This window comes from Triticum dicoccoides, chromosome 5B (assembly GCF_002162155.2).
Source record: "Triticum dicoccoides isolate Atlit2015 ecotype Zavitan chromosome 5B, WEW_v2.0, whole genome shotgun sequence".
NCBI classification, from domain to species: domain Eukaryota; kingdom Viridiplantae; phylum Streptophyta; class Magnoliopsida; order Poales; family Poaceae; genus Triticum; species Triticum dicoccoides.
In genome coordinates, this window is record NC_041389.1 from 668,388,438 (window position 1) to 668,409,534 (window position 21,097).

The window sequence follows — 21,097 nt, forward strand, 5'->3', positions numbered from 1 at the left end:
GAGGAGCAGGAGGGGCGCACCGCTGTAGCCGCCGTCGAGGGCTTCTTACACCTGAATCTCGACCTCCACGGCGCTGGCGTCCAGCCACTCGTGTTCAAGGTCCCCCCCCCCTCCCCTCTCCCCCCTCTCTGTTTGGTTCTTTTCGGCAGCCGTGGATGTGGTTTCCCCCTCACGCCTCCCTGTTTGCTCTGTTTTGTTGGTGGATGCAGGGAAGGAGAGGAGGATGACACCCAGACATGGAGAGGAACAGCAGCAGCTCAAGGTCTTTTCTCCTCCACGTCTCCCTATGCCCCTCTCTCGTTTCTATGTGTTGTTTTGTTCAAGGTTTGTTGTTTGTTTGCTCCTGCGGATACTAATGTGGCTGCCATATCTGTGCCAAGCAGTGCCTGCTTGTATGTGTTCATGGTGTAATTTGGCTAATAGTCTGTATGATCGGACAAATTAATTTAAATGAATGTGGTTGGATTATTCGTTCATACATATATCTACCCTTGTTGTTTAATTCAAAATGCAGGCGTGGTCATAGTCCAATGCAGATGACACATCAGGAGATCAGGTACACTGAAGCTATTTACCCAGGACAAATATATGGGGTTTTGCAAGGATTAGCGGCTACTTGGACAAATTCTCGTACGCTGGGCTAAACTGTGGTTGCTAAGATGAAGGATTCTTGCATGAGCTATGGAGTCACCTATGAGAAGATGCAACAATACATGATGAATGATCAATCATTATTAGGCGGTGTGATTAGCGACCTTGCCGGAGTATTTTATTATTTTCCTTGTAGGCTCAAGGGTATTTATATGTATGTGTATAACTTGGGCTGTGATTGCGACGTGGCCGGAATATTTTTATATATTCATATAAGGCAAAGGGTAGTATACATGGTAACCGAATCAGATCCTGATCGGTTTAGTTTTGGAGTTCTATACTTGTACGACAAGTACTTCTGTATACGCCAAGTCCTGCGTGCCTTAATAAATAGGCCATGGCCGATTGAGAAAAACAACAATCGATCTATCAACAAATACATTACTTTTTTACGTATGTCATTTTATCTATCGTTCTTCTCTGCCGAGCCCTAGCAGCCCTAGGGTTTGGTAATCTTTGCCGTTTTGCGCTGAAAAGCGGCCGGTTCTCCTCCTGAAAGTGAGGGATCTTTGTTGCTTTGCTCGGAAAGCAATCGTTCGTCGTCACGAAAGCACGACAATTATCTTGGTGTTGCGCGGCGATTTTCCGTGCCAACACAATTGGCGACTCCGCTGGGGAAGGAAAGAAGAAGAAGCACACGATGAGTACCGAGTCCAGGAATGGGAGCGACATCGACCCGGAGAACGTCATTGCCGTCACACTCGACGATCTGTCGGAAAATGATCGGCACGGGCTTGAACAAGAGCTTAAGAAAGAGATGGCTGAGCGACTAAAATTGAAGTTGACTGGATACCGCAAGACAAGGATCGGCGTCATCAAGAAGGTACATGTGCCAAACCCTTCAGATTCGATCAACGCCGAGGTAAAAAATTCAACTGAAGAAATTTCTCATCCAATTGATGTGTGCGTAGCTACCAAGTACGATTCTGATGTGAAAACTACGACACACACAATTACTCAATCACTAGCTAATAGAATTGAAGAATTGAAGGAGCAGCTTCATAAAGATCTTGAAAATAATTTACCTAGTCATGTTCGGTCGTTAGTGCTGCAAATCAATGATGGATATTCTGAGGAAAAGCTGATGCCGCTGCAAAATACAGGATTCATTAAATTTCCTAGTAATATTCATACACATGGTACATCGGTTAATAACGTTGTGCATCCCAATGTTCCTTTGAATAGCGATCAAGGTGGCCAGAACTATGTGAGCAGTTCGGCTAATAATTTTATGCCTAGCGTAGCTGCTCCTACTGTCTCAACTTCGGTTCCACAAAATCACAACATCAATAACCGAAGTGCTAGTTCTAATTCTAGTACACCATCGCTACTGACTGTCAATACTGGGATTCCGTGCGGGCCGGTACCCGATTCATATTTTAATAGGTCTCCGTTGCAAGCATCACAAGCTCAAATTTCTTTGCCGGAGTTTCCATCACGTGCTAGCGTTCCATCTGCTCCACAAACTAGTTCTCTACAGCCGAATGATAGTTTTAAGGATAAGCTTGCTAGTATACTAAGAGAATTCGGTTTAGAACCTAAGAGTAAAGCACATGCATATCAAAAACCATACCCTGATTACTTTGACTCGACACCATATCCTCGTGGTTTTAGAATTCCAGATTTTGTTAAATTTACGGGGGAAGATGGTAGATCTACTTTCGAGCATATCGGACAATTTTTAGCCCAATGTTGTGATATCGGCACATCGGATGTTTATAGGATTAAATTGTTTCCGTTGTCTTTGTCCGGTATTGCATTTACTTGGTTTACATCGCTTGCTCCTAATTCTATTTCAACATGGGCACAATTGGAGCAAAAATTTCATGAGTACTTTTATAGCGGTGAAACAGAACTTCGGCTTTCAGATTTAACTTTGGTTAGGCAGAAATATAATGAGCATGTTCATGATTATATTAGGAGGTTTAGGGATGTCAAAAACCGATGTTTCAGCTTGACCATAGCCGAAAAAGATTTAGCCGATCTTGCCTTTTCGGGTCTTATTGCTCATATTAAGGATAAACTAGAAGGGCAAGAATTTTTAGATGTTAATCAAGTTTTGCAGAAGGCTTTGGCGCAAGAAAACCAGACTAAGGAGATTAAACAATATAGCCGGTTTGAAGATAATATTGATAATGAGAAGGATAATCATGTAGGTAATGCCTTTGATTATGATAGTAATTCGGCTAGTGAAGTTGACGTTAATATATGTGTAGCCGAATGGATTCCAGCGTCAAAGTCAAAACCCTTTGCATGTTTTGCTTTGAAGCCCACGCCTGCTAGAAGAGATGAAACAAAATACACTTTTGATGTTAGCAAGTGTGATAGAATTTTTGATATGTTACTGCAAAATAAAATAATTAGAGTGAAAGAGGGCCATGTAATTCCACCTCCAGAAGAGTTGGGTAGACGAGCTTATTGTAAGTGGCACAATTCTTTCTCTCATGCTACTAATGATTGTAACATGTTTCGCCGACAGGTGCAATCGGCCATTAATGAAGGACGATTGACATTTACAGAAAGTTCTAAGATAAAGCTTGACAGTGACCCTTTTTCCATCAATGTGGTCGAGCTTAAGAGTAAGAAAATGCTTATTCGGTCGGATCAGACCGAATCTGCAAGAGAAAAGAATGTTGTTGACGATAGTGCTCCGCCAAGGATGATCAAACCAAAAAATTTAGAAGTAGGAGTGTGGAAAGTCAATGGAAGAAGGAAACAAGCTCCAAGACCAAAGCCGACAGTTAGCATGTTGTTGGAAAAGTACACCTCACGCAAGGCAAGCAATGTGTTTAATCGGCTTGGAGGTAATAAGTGTCCTAGATCTCCTTCCAGAACTACCAGTCATCAGCAACGGCAGGGAAATCCATATGACCAGCAGATGTATTTTAAAATGGATCCGACATATGGGGGATGCGCACCTCCTATTTATCCACGGTTTCCTCCATGGGGTTTTAATCCTTGGGCGCCATATCCTACAAGGCCAATGTATTATTCTCGACCAGAGTGGATTCCAGCAGGGCCAGTGTACAGGAAATCATTGCATGAAAAAGGGGTTCAGTTTAATCAGGAAGTGAGACCACATGATGGCAATGTAATCCGTGGTAATGATGACATGGTGGTCTTGGGAACTTCAAACTCGCCTAGGAGGCACAATACAAATGGCATAATTCATAGAGGTGATAAGAAGTTTGTGTGGGTGCCGGTGAGGCATGCTGAATCTAAGTCTATACAAAGTTCAAATGATTTGGATGCTTCTAATGTTATGAAACTTGGTCAACACCAATCGGCTGCAAGTGTAGAGAATAGTCGAGAAACAAGATACATTGATGCATCTAACTTAGAGGCTAAGGTGCACACATGTTCAGAGAAGAAAGTTGTACATGCTAGTACTACTGAGTCGGCTGATGCATGTGCCGATATATTCACTGGAGGCCGTGGGCAATATGGAACTACGAGTACATATGATTAGTGGATGATTTCTTCGGCCAACAACAAAATATTTGCTCCCAGAACAACAATACAACAGTATAGGCCTAGAGACTCGGGGGGCAGCAGAATTATTTCAGCTGCACTAGGGACTAAACCAGGAATTCGGTGGTGTCCCATGGGACTCACACACACTAAGAAACGGCGTGCCCAACGACTACGAGCATTTAGAATGAAAGAAGAGATAGCCGAGAAGAATCGCTTGTTCAATCGACAAAAACCAATGGTGTCGAAGATGACATGGATGGAGAAGCGTGTTGTGGAGAAGTTGCCAAAATCTCCCAATGAAAAATATTGAAAAAATTACTATCCTAGCATGTCAAAGGAGGCTTGAGATAATGTGGCCGATATATTATTCTAAATATCGCCCTAAGAAAATTCGGCTGACATATTATTTGAATATATCTCCAAAGAGGAAATTGAACGATGTGCTGTTTGGACATCACCCTTCAACAAATTATATGGCCGGTGAAGTTATCTAAGCCTTCCTATGGAAATGTGATAGTGTTTTTGGTGAATACAATTATACCAAAAACAGGGGGGCATGTGTTCATGGTGTAATTTGGCTAATAGTCTGTATGATCGGCCAAATTAATTTAAATGAATGTGGTCGGATTATTCGTTCATACATATATCTACCCTTGTTGTTTAATTCAAAATGCAGGCGTGGTCATAGTCCAATGCAGATGACACATCAGGAGATCAGGTACACTAAAGCTATTTACCCAGGACAAATATATGGGATTTTGCAAGGATTAGCGGCTACTTGGACAAATTCTCGTACGCTGGGCTAAACTGTGGTTGCTAAGATGAAGGATTCTTGCATGAGCTATGGAGTCACCTATGAGAAGATGCAACAATACATGATGAATGATCAATCATTATTAGCCGGTGTGATTAGTGACCTTGCCGGAGTATTTTATTATTTTCCTTGTAGGCTCAAGGGTATTTATACGTATGTGTATAACTTGGGCTGTGATTGCGACGTGGCCGGAATATTTTTATATATTCATATAAGGCAAAGGGTAGTATACATGGTAATCGAATCAGATCCTGATCGGTTTAGTTTTGAAGTTCTATACTTGTACGACAAGTATTTCTGTATAGGCCAAGTCATGTGTGCCTTAATAAATAGGCCATGGCCGATTGAGAAAAACAACAATCGATTTATCAACAAATACATTACTTTTTTACGTATGTCTTTTTATCTATCGTTCTTCTCTGCCGAGCCCTAGCAGCCCTAGGGTTTGGTAATCTTTGCAGTTTTGCGCTGAAAAGCAGCCGGTTCTCCTCCACGAAAGCGAGGGATCTTTGTTGCTTTGCTCGGAAAGCAATCGTTCGTCGTCACGAAAGCATGACAATTATCTTGGTGTTGCGCGGCGATTTTCCGTGCCAATAGTATGACTTGTTGTATTCATCGTTGTTATAACGTTGGTCAAGATTAATAAGGCTTAGGAGCATTATATTTGAGTGTCATGAAGGGTACTTGGTGCTTTTACTATGTTACGCACTTGATGCCAGCTGAAGATTTAAGACTCGTGAATGTGCTCAAGGGTAGAAAACTGTGCTACAAAGAAATGATGTGAGCTTCAAAGAGGTTGGTGCGCCATCTAGAAAATGGAAACAGAAACATATTATATGCTTTTTATATGCCAATCTGCCTGTAAACCTGCTAGGCACACCACTATAAAGAATCTGCGCAAAACAGAGCAAACAGGGAGGCGTGAGGGGGAAACCACATGACCCTTCCAAGATGAATATTTGAGTGCTCTTGTTTGAAATTTTTTGTTCACAGGAGCAGGCTGACACCCGTAGTTGTTTGGCATCAAATTCAGAAGATACACATCCTAAAATTGAAGCAATGCTACCTGAACCAAAGGGTTGTACGCCCACCATTATTAATATTCCATACTACTCGTGTTCTTCAGATCCTAATAATTTATTCGGTCTTGCTTTTGACATAAAACACAAGTACAGGCAAAGAGAAGACAAGGTCGAACCCCAACACCGGAAGGTATCTTGGCACCAAAACCATCATGAGGAGAAGGGGATGTGTTGCTGTACATGAGGTATTAATAAAGTTTCACATTCTTTGTTCTGGTAAATTTGGTGTGTTGGGTTGCCATGTTTGCTGTATTTATTTTCATTAGATTTCTCCGGTGTTTCTGGTGCAAATTGATCAGGGAGGGCCTGGGATTTTGTCAAGTTTTTGTCAGGTTATTCTATGTATAGGACTGCGCTTCTATGTGTCGTTTCCTTCAAACTGTCATTGCAACAAAAGATGAAGGGTGTCTTCGTGATCAGTAGACTAGTGTGTGATACCGCCTGTTGTAGTTCTATTGCTATGCATACATGGGTAATAAATGCAAGTAATATAGTTTTGATGATGTCTGACTGTATCTTGTGTATGTGCAGATAAGCAGCCCTGTTCAGAAGTGCTTTATAGAGGTCCTGTAAGCTTTCTAGACATACACGTTGTTTCCAGTCTCTCTCGGCTTCCCCAATCCTAGAGGTAATAATATGATTTCTTTATGTTGTTTGCCCAAATTAAGAAGTGAACTTTTGCTGCATATTTGCTCGATGTGTGTCCTGTAAACTCTAAGCTTTCTAGGCGTACATGTGCACTGTATTTGTTTGTTACTAATATGAATTCTGGATGTTGTTTGCCGAAATTCAGAATTGAACTTTTGCTGTATATTTGCTCGTTGTGTGTCCTATAAACTCTAAGCTTTCTGGGCGTGCATGTACACGTGTATTTGTTAGGTAATAATATGATTTCTTTATGTTGTTTGCCAAAATTCAGAACTAAACTTTTGTTGTATATTTGCTCGTTGTATGTGCTGTAAATTGTAAGATTGTAGGCGTACATGTATACATGTATTTGTTAAACTAACAACCTTATGGCTACAAATACCATTTAAACAAACAACAGCCCCTTGTTCTATGGAACACCTATTTTTATTGCCAAGCAAGCCCCATTTTTTTGCGGTTGCAGCCACCTGATCACTAACCTGAATGAGTAGACATTATTTATGGACTTGCCTCCTTTCACGTCTCCACAGATGCAAAAAAAAAAATCAAGCAGCCCTAAGGTAGCTTTTAAGATTGTTCTAAAAAAGGGTACTATTTTAGATTAAAGGCCTCAGGGATAGGCAAAAACTTTAAGAAATCTCACCCTAGACTTACTACATCTTTTGCATATGAGTGTTTCTTCTGATTTCAAGGATTGGGAGGGGAATGCATTTTCAAGTGCCTCAATTTTTGGTTACTTGTGGAGAGTAGAAGAAGAATTTTGAGGAAGAGTGTGATTAAGAAGCCCAAGGTGAATTATCTCTCTCTTGAATACAGTCATGCTTGTTCCTGCATTTTGATGTTTGATTTTTTCTGTGTAATAGAGCACATGACATGATTTTGCACTCTTACCCACTGAGCAAAGCTACACTGTAAATGAAGGTCTCAGAAGTGTTTGTTTTTACCTTTTTGTCTGATAGATCAATACATGGTGTTGGTCATGTGAACAAAGGTTGTTCTTCGGGCCTCTATATGAGCTAGCTGTAAACCCCCCCCCCCCCCCAGGCCACTTAAACCCCACATGTCAGAGACAGCGTCGGGGGGGTATATGATCAAGGATTTGCCAACAAGGGGGGTTATCGTCAATTATCCCGGTAGAAATCAGTGGTTGTGCTTAAGCTTCTGTTCTTTATTTAACTTTGAGGCATAAATTCAAATGATTAGTATATGCATAGCAGTTTAATGCAAGTGATAGTTGTGGTAAAGTAGAATCCAAGATCGAGGAAGGTGTCGAGGGGAGCACATCAAATTCTATCAAAGTAATTATCAACAATGCCACTCTGAATTATAGTGGCAGCTGGTCAATATCATGAACTTTTCCACTATGATTTGTTTTATTATTATTATATAATGTGTGGATCAACTTCACGGGACAAAGAAGCCTAATACTCCTCATGGACGAGATTGACAGTATATATGATGGTGGAATGTGACAAATGTGACCGGTAATACTTCGACTGTATCTCAAAGCTTGTGTAGTGGGAGCATTTCAGTGTACATAATGCTTCATGGGATATGTAATTTTTTATTGTCTGAAAATATGAATGCCCATGATCTCTGCTAGATCTAATTTTAACCATCAATCCGATATTTTATTTGCACAAAGGATGAATTTTCCGGCAGCGTGGAGAGCCCTATATATTGATGACCAGCTGCCTCAGATTTACTTGTGAGCAATTCATATATCATGATCTACCATTTTGTTTTCTTCTAGACCAAGATTGATTAATGTTATTCATCATCAGTGTTTCAGTTTCATTAGTCCTCACATGAACATGTTGATTTCTAATTTCTCTGCAAATAAATATGTAAGACATATTTGTACCTTTTCCCTGTAGGTAAGCAGAACAGGGCAGGGCTCACATTTACTTTCTAACGTAATGAGCGTGCTATTACCTGTTGATACTTGACATTAGTGATCAGCTTGACGCAAGCTTTTGTGTCGATTACTTTCTGCCTTTTTATGATAACCATTATTATTTTTTAATTTTTTCTATTGTGTTTTTTTTTTGCTTCCTTTTTCTGTCAAACTCTCATGTGGTACTGTTTGTCAAGCATTGATATTGTTTTCACGTACAATTCATTATTTTTTTCTCATTTAATTAGATGTTCAAAAATATGATAAATGTGGGGCCTTGGTGCTAGATGAGACACTGACTTGTACTACAGGAAGGAAAAATAAGCGTCCGTTATCATTCACTTGCACTATATATCCTAAATCTGTATAGTTAGTTTCACTTCTGTTTATATGCTGGTTAGTTGCACTATATTATATAGCTAGCTATGTAGTTTTCTTTATAAAGTTGGTGCAAATAAGCTACTGCAAGCTTCATCCATAGCTTTCTTTTGATGTAAGTTGATGCTTTTAGTCTATCGTGCTTCCCATTATCAGGCTTGATACGCCTGAGCCAGTTATGTATAAAGACGACATTTAAGTATCTCCTTGCACTGGTATGCCTGGACCATAATGTTACCAGGATCGATAAAATATGCCATCTAAGTATAATGGTTTTAAATTTTAATTCTTGGTTTGCTTTGGCTACTTGCACCAGTTGCACAAGCAGCCTCTGTTTTTATTCCACATAAATCCAAGGACGATATATTTTGACCTTCTATCTTTGTTCAACTGCAATATCTCAAATCGAAAGACACAAATTATTTTGAATGGTAACTAACTGGATACAAGAACGAGTGAGCCAAGGGATCGTTGACTCCCTAGCTGTCTTTCCCGGTTTCACTCACTGCCAGAGCAAGAATACTATTTTTGGTGGGGTTTGTTCTGGAAACGAAGACAACATATCTCGATGCGAAATGCTTCAACCGTCAGGTTTTAATGTTAGCCATTATTAGGTTTACGAAAAAGTATTTCACTACTACCATGCTTCTATTCTACATGTTCTTTTTGTCATAGGATGCATGTGACATCATTAGTATTAAGTATGAGGTAGGGGTTTTAAGCCTTTAGGTAGATCTCAAGGTCTCATTGAGTTTTATGGATGGTAGTACCAGCAGAGGGGAGGGTCTGATTGTTGGAAGCTACCAGTGAGAGAGAGCAAACATTTATTAGAGATGCCTGTGTGCTGATATTAATCTGACCATGTTTATGTATATGGGTGGCGTTTTTTTTTCATAAATTTGTATGTTTGCAATTTATCTTTTGCCAAGGCAAAAGAAATGGTGTGTGTGGGAGAACTAATATATTTTAGAGCGATGGCTTAATTGCAGGCAGGAAAAAAGGTTTGGAATGTATAGCAAAATGAAGGACAACAATATCGAAACCTGGTCTACAGGAACCAAACACACCTACGATGAAGAGTTGTTTAGACGATGAAATCATGGTCAATATTGATGGAACATGCAGTGATGGCTCTACCTAATATCACCGCTTCATGTCTTTCCTACTGGCAGCAAATACAACACTCAGCCAGGGGTTAAGAGACCAGCTCTATCTATATGATGCATCTCTGCTAAAATAGTTTGCTTTATAAAGGCAATGTAAGCTATCAGCAAGTGATCTCATAACTTTCTTTTGAGCTATCATGCTACCATGTAATGAAATATACTCCGTATAACGTTGTGTACCTAAGTATCTATTAAATTGGCTCTAAATCACTTTCACTTTCATGGCTCGCTCTCGCTTTTTGCGCTATGGGCGCAACAGGTCATCTAGTACTAATAAAAGTGAAGCGAACTACTAGTAGCTCATGCGCGGCAACACTAACTTTGAGATGTCAGAGTCATCAAGAAAAATGCATATTGAACCAAAGGCCCTTTTGTTAAACCAAAAGAAAGTATCAACAAGAAATACATATTGACCCTTTGGTGATGAATTTTGGCACCAAGGCCCTTTTGTTTCTGTTTACTATGGCAGTTATTTTCTCCACCTAAGTCTGTTCCCCTCCCGTGCTTACATGGACCCAGGATTGCAGGATAGTGCGTGCATCAAACAGACAGGCAAACAGAAGCAACGTCTCATCCACGAGAATCCAACGTCTAAAACAGTTTCCTGCACAAGCAAGCAGTCCAAACAGGGCACATGAACAAACCCGACCGACTGCAGTACCGAAAACACAAACATCCTATCCTAGTAATCATGATTTCCTGATAACTACGTAAGCATGGGAATGTATGTTCCGACCAACTGGAAATCAAACAACAAAGTTAATTTGAGTGAGTTCAACAAACTGGAAATCAAACAACAAACAAGCCACTCCCTCCGATCCAAATTAAATGGCAGTCTCTATACAACATTGTATAGAGGTTGCATCAATTATTTTGGATCGGAGGGAGTACTTGGAATCCACAAGATATAGCAAGGGCCTTGATGCTAATGTGATCCCGAGGTATGCCCCACATGCCCTCAAAACCTTCAAACTTATGTGAATTTCCTCATCAGCCTTTCTACACTCGATGTTGAAAACCTTGAGGTGCGCACGCACAAATGATGATTCTACTATTGTTTGTACGGCCCCCCTGTTGCTCCTGTGAGGTTCTATATGATACAAATAAACCAACTTAAGTTCACTATATAAAAGAACTAAAAATATTTGTTACACGGATGCAGTAATTACTTTGGAGTCATGAAAACAATCGTTGCCCCAGCAACTTCAGTTGCTACAGTTTTACATACACACATGGCTCACAAGTTATAAGCCTTCTGCTACTAATTCAGACATGCATTACAGTATTACACCCTTATTAGACAAACTATCATCTGGGATGACTTACCAAACAAAATTGTGAGGTAAGGAAGGTGAAGGAGTACTTAGCTAAGTGAGACCAGCTTCTTCTCCAGGCGCTTTGCTGAGCGAAGGGCCTCCAGAGCCTCTGCCTGCTTCCCTTCGCGCTTCAAGGTGAGGGCCTTCAGTTTCTCAGCCTTTATCTGTTCCTCGAGCTGGCTTTTCTCTGTCTGAGCCTTGCTTGTAGCTGCGACGGTTGGCCTTGCCTCTGCTTTCACCAAAGGTTGAGGGCTCGGAGATTGCGTGGACAGGTCAGCTGCGCTCCAGCCAATGGATTTTAGGGCAGACATCATTTGAGGATCAATAAGATCTTCCACAAACGCGTCACTTGCTTCAGACTTTCCTCCAGAGTTTGAACCCTGGCTATCTGACTCTTCCAGTTGGCTCTCTAGTGACTTGGCCAATTCGAATTCCGCATCTGCTTCCGCAGTCTTTCCTTCTCTCCTCAACTTGAGGGCGTTGCGCTTGTGAGTGAGGGATTCACGTTGGATTCTGAGACGGTCTCGGCTGGACATTGCTTTTTGAGGCTCAACCGACTTGTTCTCCTGTGCTGGAGGGGCATAGGTCAACGGGTTGGTGTGGGTGGTGGCGCTGGCAGACTGCTGGATCGAATTGCTCTGCTGCACAGCTGATGTGGCTAACTCATGTGCACCATCCTCACTGTCTTGTTGAGGGGCTTCAAGACGCTTCTCCAAGAGTTTTGCTAGTTTCAATTCTTCTCTAGCTTCTGCCAACTTCCCTTCTCTCTTAAAAGCAACTGCTTTTCTCTTATGGAGTAAGATATCATCTCTGACTGTGTCGCCTCCATGTGGCTTCGGAGGTTCTTTATGATCAACATCAGAAGGTGAATGTGATGCTTCTGCAGTTTGCAACTGATCAGCAATAGGTGACCTGGAGAAGGCTGAGTATGCTCCATCACTTGATTTGCGGGCAGGTTGAGAAATGACTGTTTCAGTTTGTGGTTTGCTCCCAGAACTAGCTATAGTGTCCATTGACGCACCAAGTTCAGCTGCATTCACTGGCAACAAAACATCCTCCTTCAATGTATGTCTTATTGAAGATGCAGTAGCATGAACATTAGGGACCTGTTGAGTATCATATTTATTTTCCATAGTCTCATGTTCACCAGGACCTGAACCTTTTTGAGAAGCAGTTGAATTGGCCAATTCTTCGATCTCCGCCAGTTGCTCCTCCAAGACCTTCGCCTTCTCTAGTTCCTCTTCAGCTTCTGTGTTATTCCCTTCCCGCCTAAATGCAAGAGCCTTCCTTTTGATAGCAAGCAGTTCCTTCTGAATCTGACCCTTATTCTTCTTTGGCTTCTGAGCAACTACAGGTGAACGATTCGATGGCTTATCTGTTGTTTTCACAGAATCATTATCATCATCTTCCCATCCCATATTTTTCAACACAGACAGCAATGCTGGATCCTGCATGTCATTGTCTGTCACCTCAGGTTCATAGCCTTCATCAGTAAAATCCAGACTAGGGGGTTCAGCATTAAGTGGGGACTTTGAACTAAAGCCCATGTTTTCCCTGGCTACGGGTCTACTGGAAGAGCTTTCAAGCTCTTCGAGTTGCTTCTCAAGAATACTGCCTTTCTTCAACTCTTCCTCGGCTTCATCCACCTTTCCTTCCCTTCTCAATGCTAGTGCCTTCTTTTTCAGAGCTAGCAGCTCCCTCTGAATTGCAAGCTTACTTTTCGGTGCTGATACACGACGCGTGTTAATCTCTGTGACTCTGATATCTTCAGTGTGTGTAATTTTCTGTCCTGGAGAAAGGACCTCCGACTCTGGCTGTTCAGTTTCCAAATCCTTCTCAAGTAGCTTTGCCTTTTTAAGCAATGACATGGCCTCTGCAACATTACCAGCTTTCTTGTGAGAAACAGCCTCTCTTTTCAGAGCAAGCACTTGTTCCTTTACTGCCTCTCGATTCAAAGAAGAAACAGGTGCATGGCTGTCCATTTGGTTATCATCATCTTCACTCCAACCAAATGATTTTAGGGCAGCAGCCATAGCTGGGTCATTGATGTCATCGTCTGTAACATCGAAATTGCCATCGAAGTTAAGATCATCAGAGACAGCCAGAATTTGTTCGAAATTGATAGCAGGTAGTCTTGAATTGTCGTATAATATGTCGTCCTGGTTATCATCATCCATGTTATGAATAATTGCAGCCAAGTCATCATCAGACTCTTCCGCTTCGCCCAGAATCTCCTGTTCTTCCAGTTGTCTTTCCAAAATTTTAGCCTTCTTCAGCTCTTCCTTTGCTTCAGCAAGTTTACCTTCACGCTTCAGCACTAGGGCCTGTCTCTTCAGAGCATTAACCTGGGATTTGTCAATACCACCAGCTTTCTTGCCCTCTGATGTCTTTGGTGCTACTTCTCTAAGAATCTGTGACAGCTCTCCTTCAACACTCATAGCAGTCGGCCTTGTTTCATCATGAAGATCTGCATCTGACCAGCCTAGATCTTTGAGTTCAGAAGCAAGATCATTCTTTTCTTTTCTAACCCTTTTCCCACTTGGAGCCTTTTTCGTTACAGCGTCATCATAATCCTCAATCTTCTGGGTACCAACAACGGCACTAACATTGGGAGCTTTTGTCGCCATTCTCCTGCTCTTTCTCAATTCTAATTCAAGTGCTGCGGCTTGCCTCTCAAGCTCTTTACCATGCTTGAACGCCCGCAGTGCTTCCTCAGGTTTTCCTTCTGACTTCAGTATTTTGTACTTTCCCTTCTCCTCTACTGCTTGTTGACGCAGTTCTTCCGGAGTAAAAATGGATGCAGTGTTGTTGAGTTCATAATTTTGTGCTTCAGTGGAAAGGCTTCCATCACCATTCCCATCCATACTGGCTTTTCTGGAACCAGAACTGGATGCACTGGCAGTGCTTACGGTTCTCCCAGGAACCTCAGAACCCAGAGATTCCCTACGAGAAAGCTGACCTTGCACACTATCACCTCCAAGAAGTTCACTAAGTATTACATCCTCTGGTTTAGAAGCTGTTTTTGTGTTAGCTGTGAAAACAACATACACAGAATTATTTGCAAGTCAAGTATTTCTAGCAAAATAGATGTGAAAAGAAATATATAATTGTGCACTCTTTAAGTTGACAACTGCATAGTACTATAACTGGAGTAAAACTTAACCATGTTTCAGCTTGGTGGGAAATAATAAAGAAAGCAATGCATAATAAACATGAGAACCATGAAATAACCAAACTAGTAATAACTTCACATGTGTAACATCTACAGATAATAGAACCTTTCATAACAAAGATAAAAATTATATGGTTTTCTCAGCACTTGAAATTCTGAGCTGTAGCTACCAGACAAACAGGAACATATTAAATCGCATGAATTGGACAAACACTGCCTAAGTGTTACTTGTTTAGCAGTAAGAAGACGAAAGCACCATTGTTAGGTTATTCAGTTAATTATCCCTTTTGTTTTAAACCGCATGGATATACATCTCATACGAACTCCAAACAGGAGGACGAATGTTGCAGAGCTCAGCCCTGCAGCTCAACCATTGATTACGAGTCGAGGGACTAGTCAAGACTAGTCGCTAGACTAGTCTATGAGTCGCATTCTGGGTGTCGACTAGAAATCTCGTGTAGACTAGTTCGCCGAGTCGAGGAGTCGAAGGACTAGTCGTAGACTAGTCTAGACTAGTCGTGCACCTTGAGTCGTTCGGCTCAATTTTTTTTAGGGATTGGGAGGGGATAAGTGAGCCAGCCACCCTGCCCCTTTTCCTCCATTGCTTCTGCTCTCCATGGATCTGCACTCCTCTGCTCTGGCCCTCTCCCTCCACTGCTTCTGCTCTCCCTAGATCTGCCCCTATGGTCTCCCTCCCTCTGCTGCCTTCTGGCCACTAGATCCGCTCGTCCCTCAGGTTGCAGTAAGCAAGCAAGCATACTAGCAAAGTAATTTCTCCCTTCTCTTCTTCCCTTCTTTGATTCGATTTTTACCCCCTGCCCTCTTCCTTATTTCGTTTTGTTTGCTTCAGTTTCAAGATCCTTAGGTCTGAAGTGCAATGTCTACGCCGGAAATATCTCAAGTATTGTTTCAGCAGCTGCAGCTCAGGCCAATGAGCAATATGATCCATCGAAGGATCCTGCAAGAAGCCAACTAGGAGCAAGGACCCAACATGGAAATATGCTTACTGGCCTAATCTGCAGGACAAATTGACGCTCCAATGCACTTTCTATAGTATATATTACATATTAATACTAGGTTTTGGTAATTGATTACTGCAGTTGTGAACTACAGTACCATGTCAACTAGTCCAGCAGTAGTCTAGACTAGTCACGATTAGTCTATGAGTCTCAACCTTCGAACGACTCATCGACTCATCGACTCGTAAACGTTGAGCTCGACTGTGCACAAGTGCCCTAATGTGCTCTGGTTGGGAAGGTTGCATAATACAAAAGCAACTGTGTCCAATGCTGACAATCAGATTAATTTTTAATCAAGCAGGACTTGCCACTTTTAGATGTATCAAGTATCAATTGAATCATAATTCCTTTGATGAGAAACAAATTTGATAGAAAGCGCATGGAAATAAATTAACCTTTTCCGGCTCTATTTTTGTGTCTGTATCTCAACTCATAGCGTGCTGCTTCCTCGAGTTTTTTGCAAGGATCACAAATTCGAACAGGCGAGTCACCCTGTCCACGTAACACCATCCTCTGCTGGGTGCAACTGCTGCAAAAGAGGCCTCCACATCTTTGGCAATGATGCTACATATTAGTAAATACACAAAAGTTAACACAACTCCTGGTCCAACCATCTCCATAAGATTACAAGAAATGTGAAGTTTCTATCAAGTAACAAATATGCAAACACTAACGGTGAATCCAACCATTTAAATTACTGAAACAGAACAAGAGGTATTTTTAGACCCAATAAATCCAAACTTCATGAGAGACCAGCACCAGCACAAGAATTTACTGTTTAAAGCTTTGGATTTGCGAATGTAGATTCAGATAGCATAAAACAAACATGCAGTACAACATTTTTTTATTAGGCATGAAACAGAGCAATTATTAACTTTCACTGCTAGGACTAAAAGAGATTATCAGTCGACATACATTGAGGTCATTCCAGTGAGAATGTGCACCAACTTAGTTTTCCCCATCTGCACAAGCTCATGGGAATGACCTCATCCTCCTCGACATAATTGCAATGCACGGAACTAAAAGGTGTGAAGCTTGCAGCATGTAGTGGTTCTGTACTTTTTTGGGGCTGTGATCCGATCGAGTACTAACAGGCTGAGATGCGCGTCAACACCTAATCTAACCGCCTTGCAAGCACATGGTGAAAGCCCATAGAACCTGTGAAAACTGCTAATTCTTGGTTCTCCATAGTCATGACAGCAGAGGCAGAGGCGAGAATTTATCCAAGTAATGAGTAGGCTTTCTTTGAACATTACAAGTAGTGTGAAACAGTGTTCCAAAAGTGAAGGGGGTTCCCATGAAATGGAACTGAAATTGGGGTGGACATGACACGCAATATGGCAAAGGAAACTGCAGCACCATCAATAAACTATATGAACCGGACTATTGTGCCTGATTCGATCATGGCAGAGGAGTACAGTATGCTTCATACCATCATTACAAGGCCAAGAATCATGAGATTACCTTCCGTGTAAACAAGGAGAACTGAGCGGCGCAGCCCTGGCAGTTGGAGGCATCCAGCACCCAGGTCGCCCCTCGCATCGACGGCTTGGGCGGCAACCCGATCTTTTCCAACATGGCTACTGGCAGGACGAAACCCTGCCTATCTGCGAACAAAGAACTCTGCAGGTTAAATTTAATCACTAGAACCCAGATGAAGCTAATCAGAGAGAGCGACGGTGACGACGGAGAGGGGCGCAACTCCTGACTGGCGATTGGTGGATCTGGAGCAGCGACTCATGAGTGCCGTGCGGGGACGGTGAAGGCGAGGTGGAAGAGGTGGAGGGGAAGGAGGCTGACCTTGGTCGGGGGAGGAGGGAGACCAGCGCCGGGTCGTCGGCGGCCCCGGACGGGGCCGAGATTTGAGGCGGAGCGGGGAAGAAGCACGCCGCCGGGCCGGAGTCGGGGCCGGAGTCCAAGGGCAGGGGGATCTTGCAGGGTAGCCCTCGGAGGTCTTCGTTTGTTTGGGTGGGCTTCGTCTAGGACGAGGATCCCCTGACTTTGGCTAATCTACCATTGAGACACTGACACATGGGTCCCACCAAGCGTGAAGCCCACTTGTCAGCTTCGCCTAGTACAGTACCTTTTTGATGGAAAACATGATTTTTTATATATACCTGGAAAAATATACAAGTACTCCTCCGTTCGGAATTACTTATCACAAAAATAATAAAAATGGATGTATCTACAACTAAAATACACTCATTTTTTGAACGAGTAATTTTGAATCACCAACGAAGTGCCTCCCACGGCAGTGCTACCCTGATACTCCGAGCAATCCCCTGCTGTCAACATTGTTGCTCAAGTCGTCCAACAGCAGCTTCTTTACCGAAGTACTTTTTTTTAGGAAAGACTTACTTTATTAATCAAATGATAGATACATAGTCTGCTAGCAATTTTATATTGAAATCAGGCGGGGTATCAATCCAAAGAGATGGAAGGTGTTTTCAAAAGATTTTATCGTAATTCTTAGTCATAGGAATTACTTTGTATTTTCTTGGATTTTAGGTCCACATCAAAGTACCTGTAATTGGTAAAAAAAAAATGGTCTGAGTATGAACAAAATTACAGGTGTTTCTCAAAAAAATGTTGTTTTGAGCTATTTTTGCGTTTTCTTTTGATTTTCTCTGGTTTTTAGGTTTTCTTTGGTTTGCATATAAATACAAACATTTTACAAAAAAAATGTGAAGCAATACATGAATAATTTTTTTCCTCTATGATCTATTAGGACTCTTCTTTAGGGCGCCACGGCTTACATTCAGATATCGTGCTCCGAGCGATGTGATGTGAGTCACCATCATCGATCTTCTGGACGCAAATTATGTCCGTACCCCATGGTGGATTTACGGCACGCAAATGTGGAGGCACTCAGGTCACTCGTGCCAACTTTTTATTTTGGCTTCCGATTTTCAAAGTCCTATATCTTTTTTTTTTAAAATCAAGTATAATTTTCATATTTGTGTTTGTGGCAACCAAAGCTTTCAAATAAGATCCATTTTAAATATATTTTGATGAATTTTGAAAGAAATTATTAAGTTTCAAAATGAGCGGCCGTTAAAAATCAATTATTTTATGTCTATGATTGACTGAGAAATTTTCTTAAAATCATATCTTTGAAACTTGTTGAAACCAGGCATTTTTTCATGCAAAAAGGGTAAGTTTCATCGTTGGAACTTAAATCTATTTGAGGGATTTTCTTTTTTACTGTCCTCGTGTGGGATTCAGTTGCTTCACGAACACTAGTGCAGAACCGAGCAATAGCACCGGTTCGTAAGGCCCTTTAGTGCCGGTTTCATAACCGGCACTAAAGTGTGGGCACTAAAGCCCTCCCCCCCCCCCCTTTAGTACCGGTTCAGCACGAACCGGTGGTAAAGGGCAACCACGTGGCACGAGCCAGCTCCGGGGGGTCTGGAGCCCTTTAGTACCGGTTGGTAATACCAACCGGTACTATAAGGTTTGGGTTTTTTTTAGTTTTATGATTTCTTTTTCATTTAATTTTGTGTTTCCATTTTAATTCTTTTTCGTTTGCTGGTATTTTACGATACTACACATTGTACACGTTATGCATATATATATATATATATGTATATATATATATATATATATAATTTCTAGTAGAACCAATCATGCATATATATATCATCAATGTCTCACAAACCACCATATTAATTAATTCACACATACACAAATGTATAGCTAGCTATATACAATTTCTCCTACATATGCATGTTGCCTTCGGAGCCAGTGGCATTAGCCTAATTGGTGCCTTCGGAGCACGATGACAATTGGAAGTGGTTTTCATGGGGGCGGTAGCGGGTAATAGTATTCTCCCTTCGGATTTATGACCTGGTCGAGCAAAAATCCCGCTATTTCCTCTTGAAGTGCTTGTACGCGCTCCGTTTCTAGGAGCTTCTCCCGCACCTCTCTGAACTGTTAAGAAGGAGATCAATATGCATGTGTATTAGTTGTGTGACTAGATATCGATAATGATGTAAAAATTGTGAATAGTATTCTGACAAGCGTACTCATTCCTGTCTTTGAGATCTGCTCCTTTCGGACGCCATCATGCGAATGTTCTCGCAAACGCAGAATGCACACAGATCAGTCCCCTGCGCCTGCTTCAGGGCCTTTACGAGAATGGAATTTGATCAGATAATAATTAATCAAGCATGATAATTAAAGAGATGGCAGCTAGCTAGCTAGCTAGTACTGCTTAATTACTTACCTTGGGTCGAAACCATTGAAGCTTTTTTTTCCATTCGCCATCCGTGACGCTGATGAACCTTGCCCAAGTCCTGCCCGCCGACAAAGAAAATGAATAAAGGGGTTATTAAATAGTTCATATCATGAAATGACGAACTAAATAGGCCGAGATATATAGTTAATAATGATTGAAATTACCTGTTGACTATCCCAAACAAGATGTTATAGTCAGTTTTAACTTTGAGTAGTGAGTCCAGTATTTCAACTGTTCCGTCGTCAACTTTAATGATACACAAGACCCAGTGAAATCTGCATGCACACACGTTTGCATGTCTTAATTAAGCGGGCATATGTAAGCAAAAACATGTAGCTAGCTAGTAGGCAAAAACAGAGAATTTGTAGTACAAGACAGTGTGACTCATTGGAAGTTGTAAGGAAGTAGTATATCTTCATTGTATTTGAGGCGCTTCAAGAACTCTAGCATGTTGTCCTCTACGTCCTTTTGATGATGTCGATTTATCCGCCATGTGTATTCATTAACAGTGTTTGGGTCAATGAACCCAATGCCATACCGTCCAGCTTTTCTCATTTCATACATCTTCATCCTGCATAATACCACAGAAAAGAATATAGTGAGGATAATTACAGGTAATGATTGACCAAAAGGATCACTACACCTAGCTTGAGACTTCAATTACAGAAAGAAATCACTTACAGACAATAGCAACTGACGATAGATTTGTCGAGTGCGTCTTGATTGTATAACTGAAACAGTTCAGAATACTCAACGGACAGAGCTTTCTCATGGAAGTAATGATCCTCCTTGACATTCACCATGAGGGACAATCGATCTGAAATCTTGGTAATGTTCAGGTACCATTGATGCAATTCATATATTCTCGTTGGGAGGTTCTTGACCTTGTCTGGCTCGACCAAAGGTTGGCCCCGGACATATTTTTGTTTTATTTCATCATCTCTAAGCACATGCATGGGCTCGATCTCGAGGAGTTGTCCAACAGTGATTTTGAGAACTTTAGCCTGCATTATATGCTCCTCCATTATTATCACATTGCCCACCTCAGGAACGTAAACTGTTTGCCCACAATAATATTGGGCGCGCGTACTGTCACGTGTTGTTGGCACAACAAGCGAGGGGATCGATTGCGCCGCCTGTTCTCCCAGCTGGGGAATGGTTTTCTCGCATTTTTTGACAGTTGCTTCTTGTTTGCTCGATCCCGCGCTCGCCTCCTTACGTAGACGTGCTCGATTTAACTTCC

The 21,097-nt window shown here is 41.6% G+C and overlaps 1 protein-coding gene across 2 annotated transcripts; it reads right to left on the reverse strand.

Annotated features, from left to right (window-relative positions):
* Positions 1-11,208: 11,208 nt before the first annotated feature.
* Positions 11,209-17,576, reverse strand: LOC119312479. Of its 2 annotated transcripts, none has more exons than XM_037588212.1 (4): positions 17,418-17,576; positions 17,082-17,220; positions 16,013-16,181; positions 11,209-14,457 (listed from the first exon to the last, which is right to left on the reverse strand). In XM_037588212.1, the coding sequence occupies exons 2-4, from the start codon at positions 17,193-17,195 to the stop codon at positions 11,474-11,476; spliced, it is 3,267 nt and encodes a 1,088-aa protein (XP_037444109.1). In that variant the 5' UTR covers positions 17,196-17,220; positions 17,418-17,576; the 3' UTR covers positions 11,209-11,473. The 2 variants fall into 2 exon arrangements, with proteins under 2 accessions (XP_037444109.1, XP_037444108.1); XM_037588211.1 differs by having other exon boundaries at positions 17,082-17,224.
* Between the last annotated feature and the right edge of the window lie 3,521 nt (positions 17,577-21,097).

Excerpts from the sequence above, each read along its gene's own strand:
- LOC119312479 (XM_037588212.1), bottom strand. The coding sequence starts at position 17,195 with ATGTTGGAAAAGATCGGGTTGCCGCCCAAGCCGTCGATGCGAGGGGCG. Across the intron at positions 16,182-17,081 it reads TCTCCTTGTTTACACGGAAG|CATCATTGCCAAAGATGTGG; the intron begins GTAATCTCATGA and ends ACTAATATGTAG. Across the intron at positions 14,458-16,012 it reads CAAAAATAGAGCCGGAAAAG|CTAACACAAAAACAGCTTCT; the intron begins GTTAATTTATTT and ends TTGTTTTCACAG.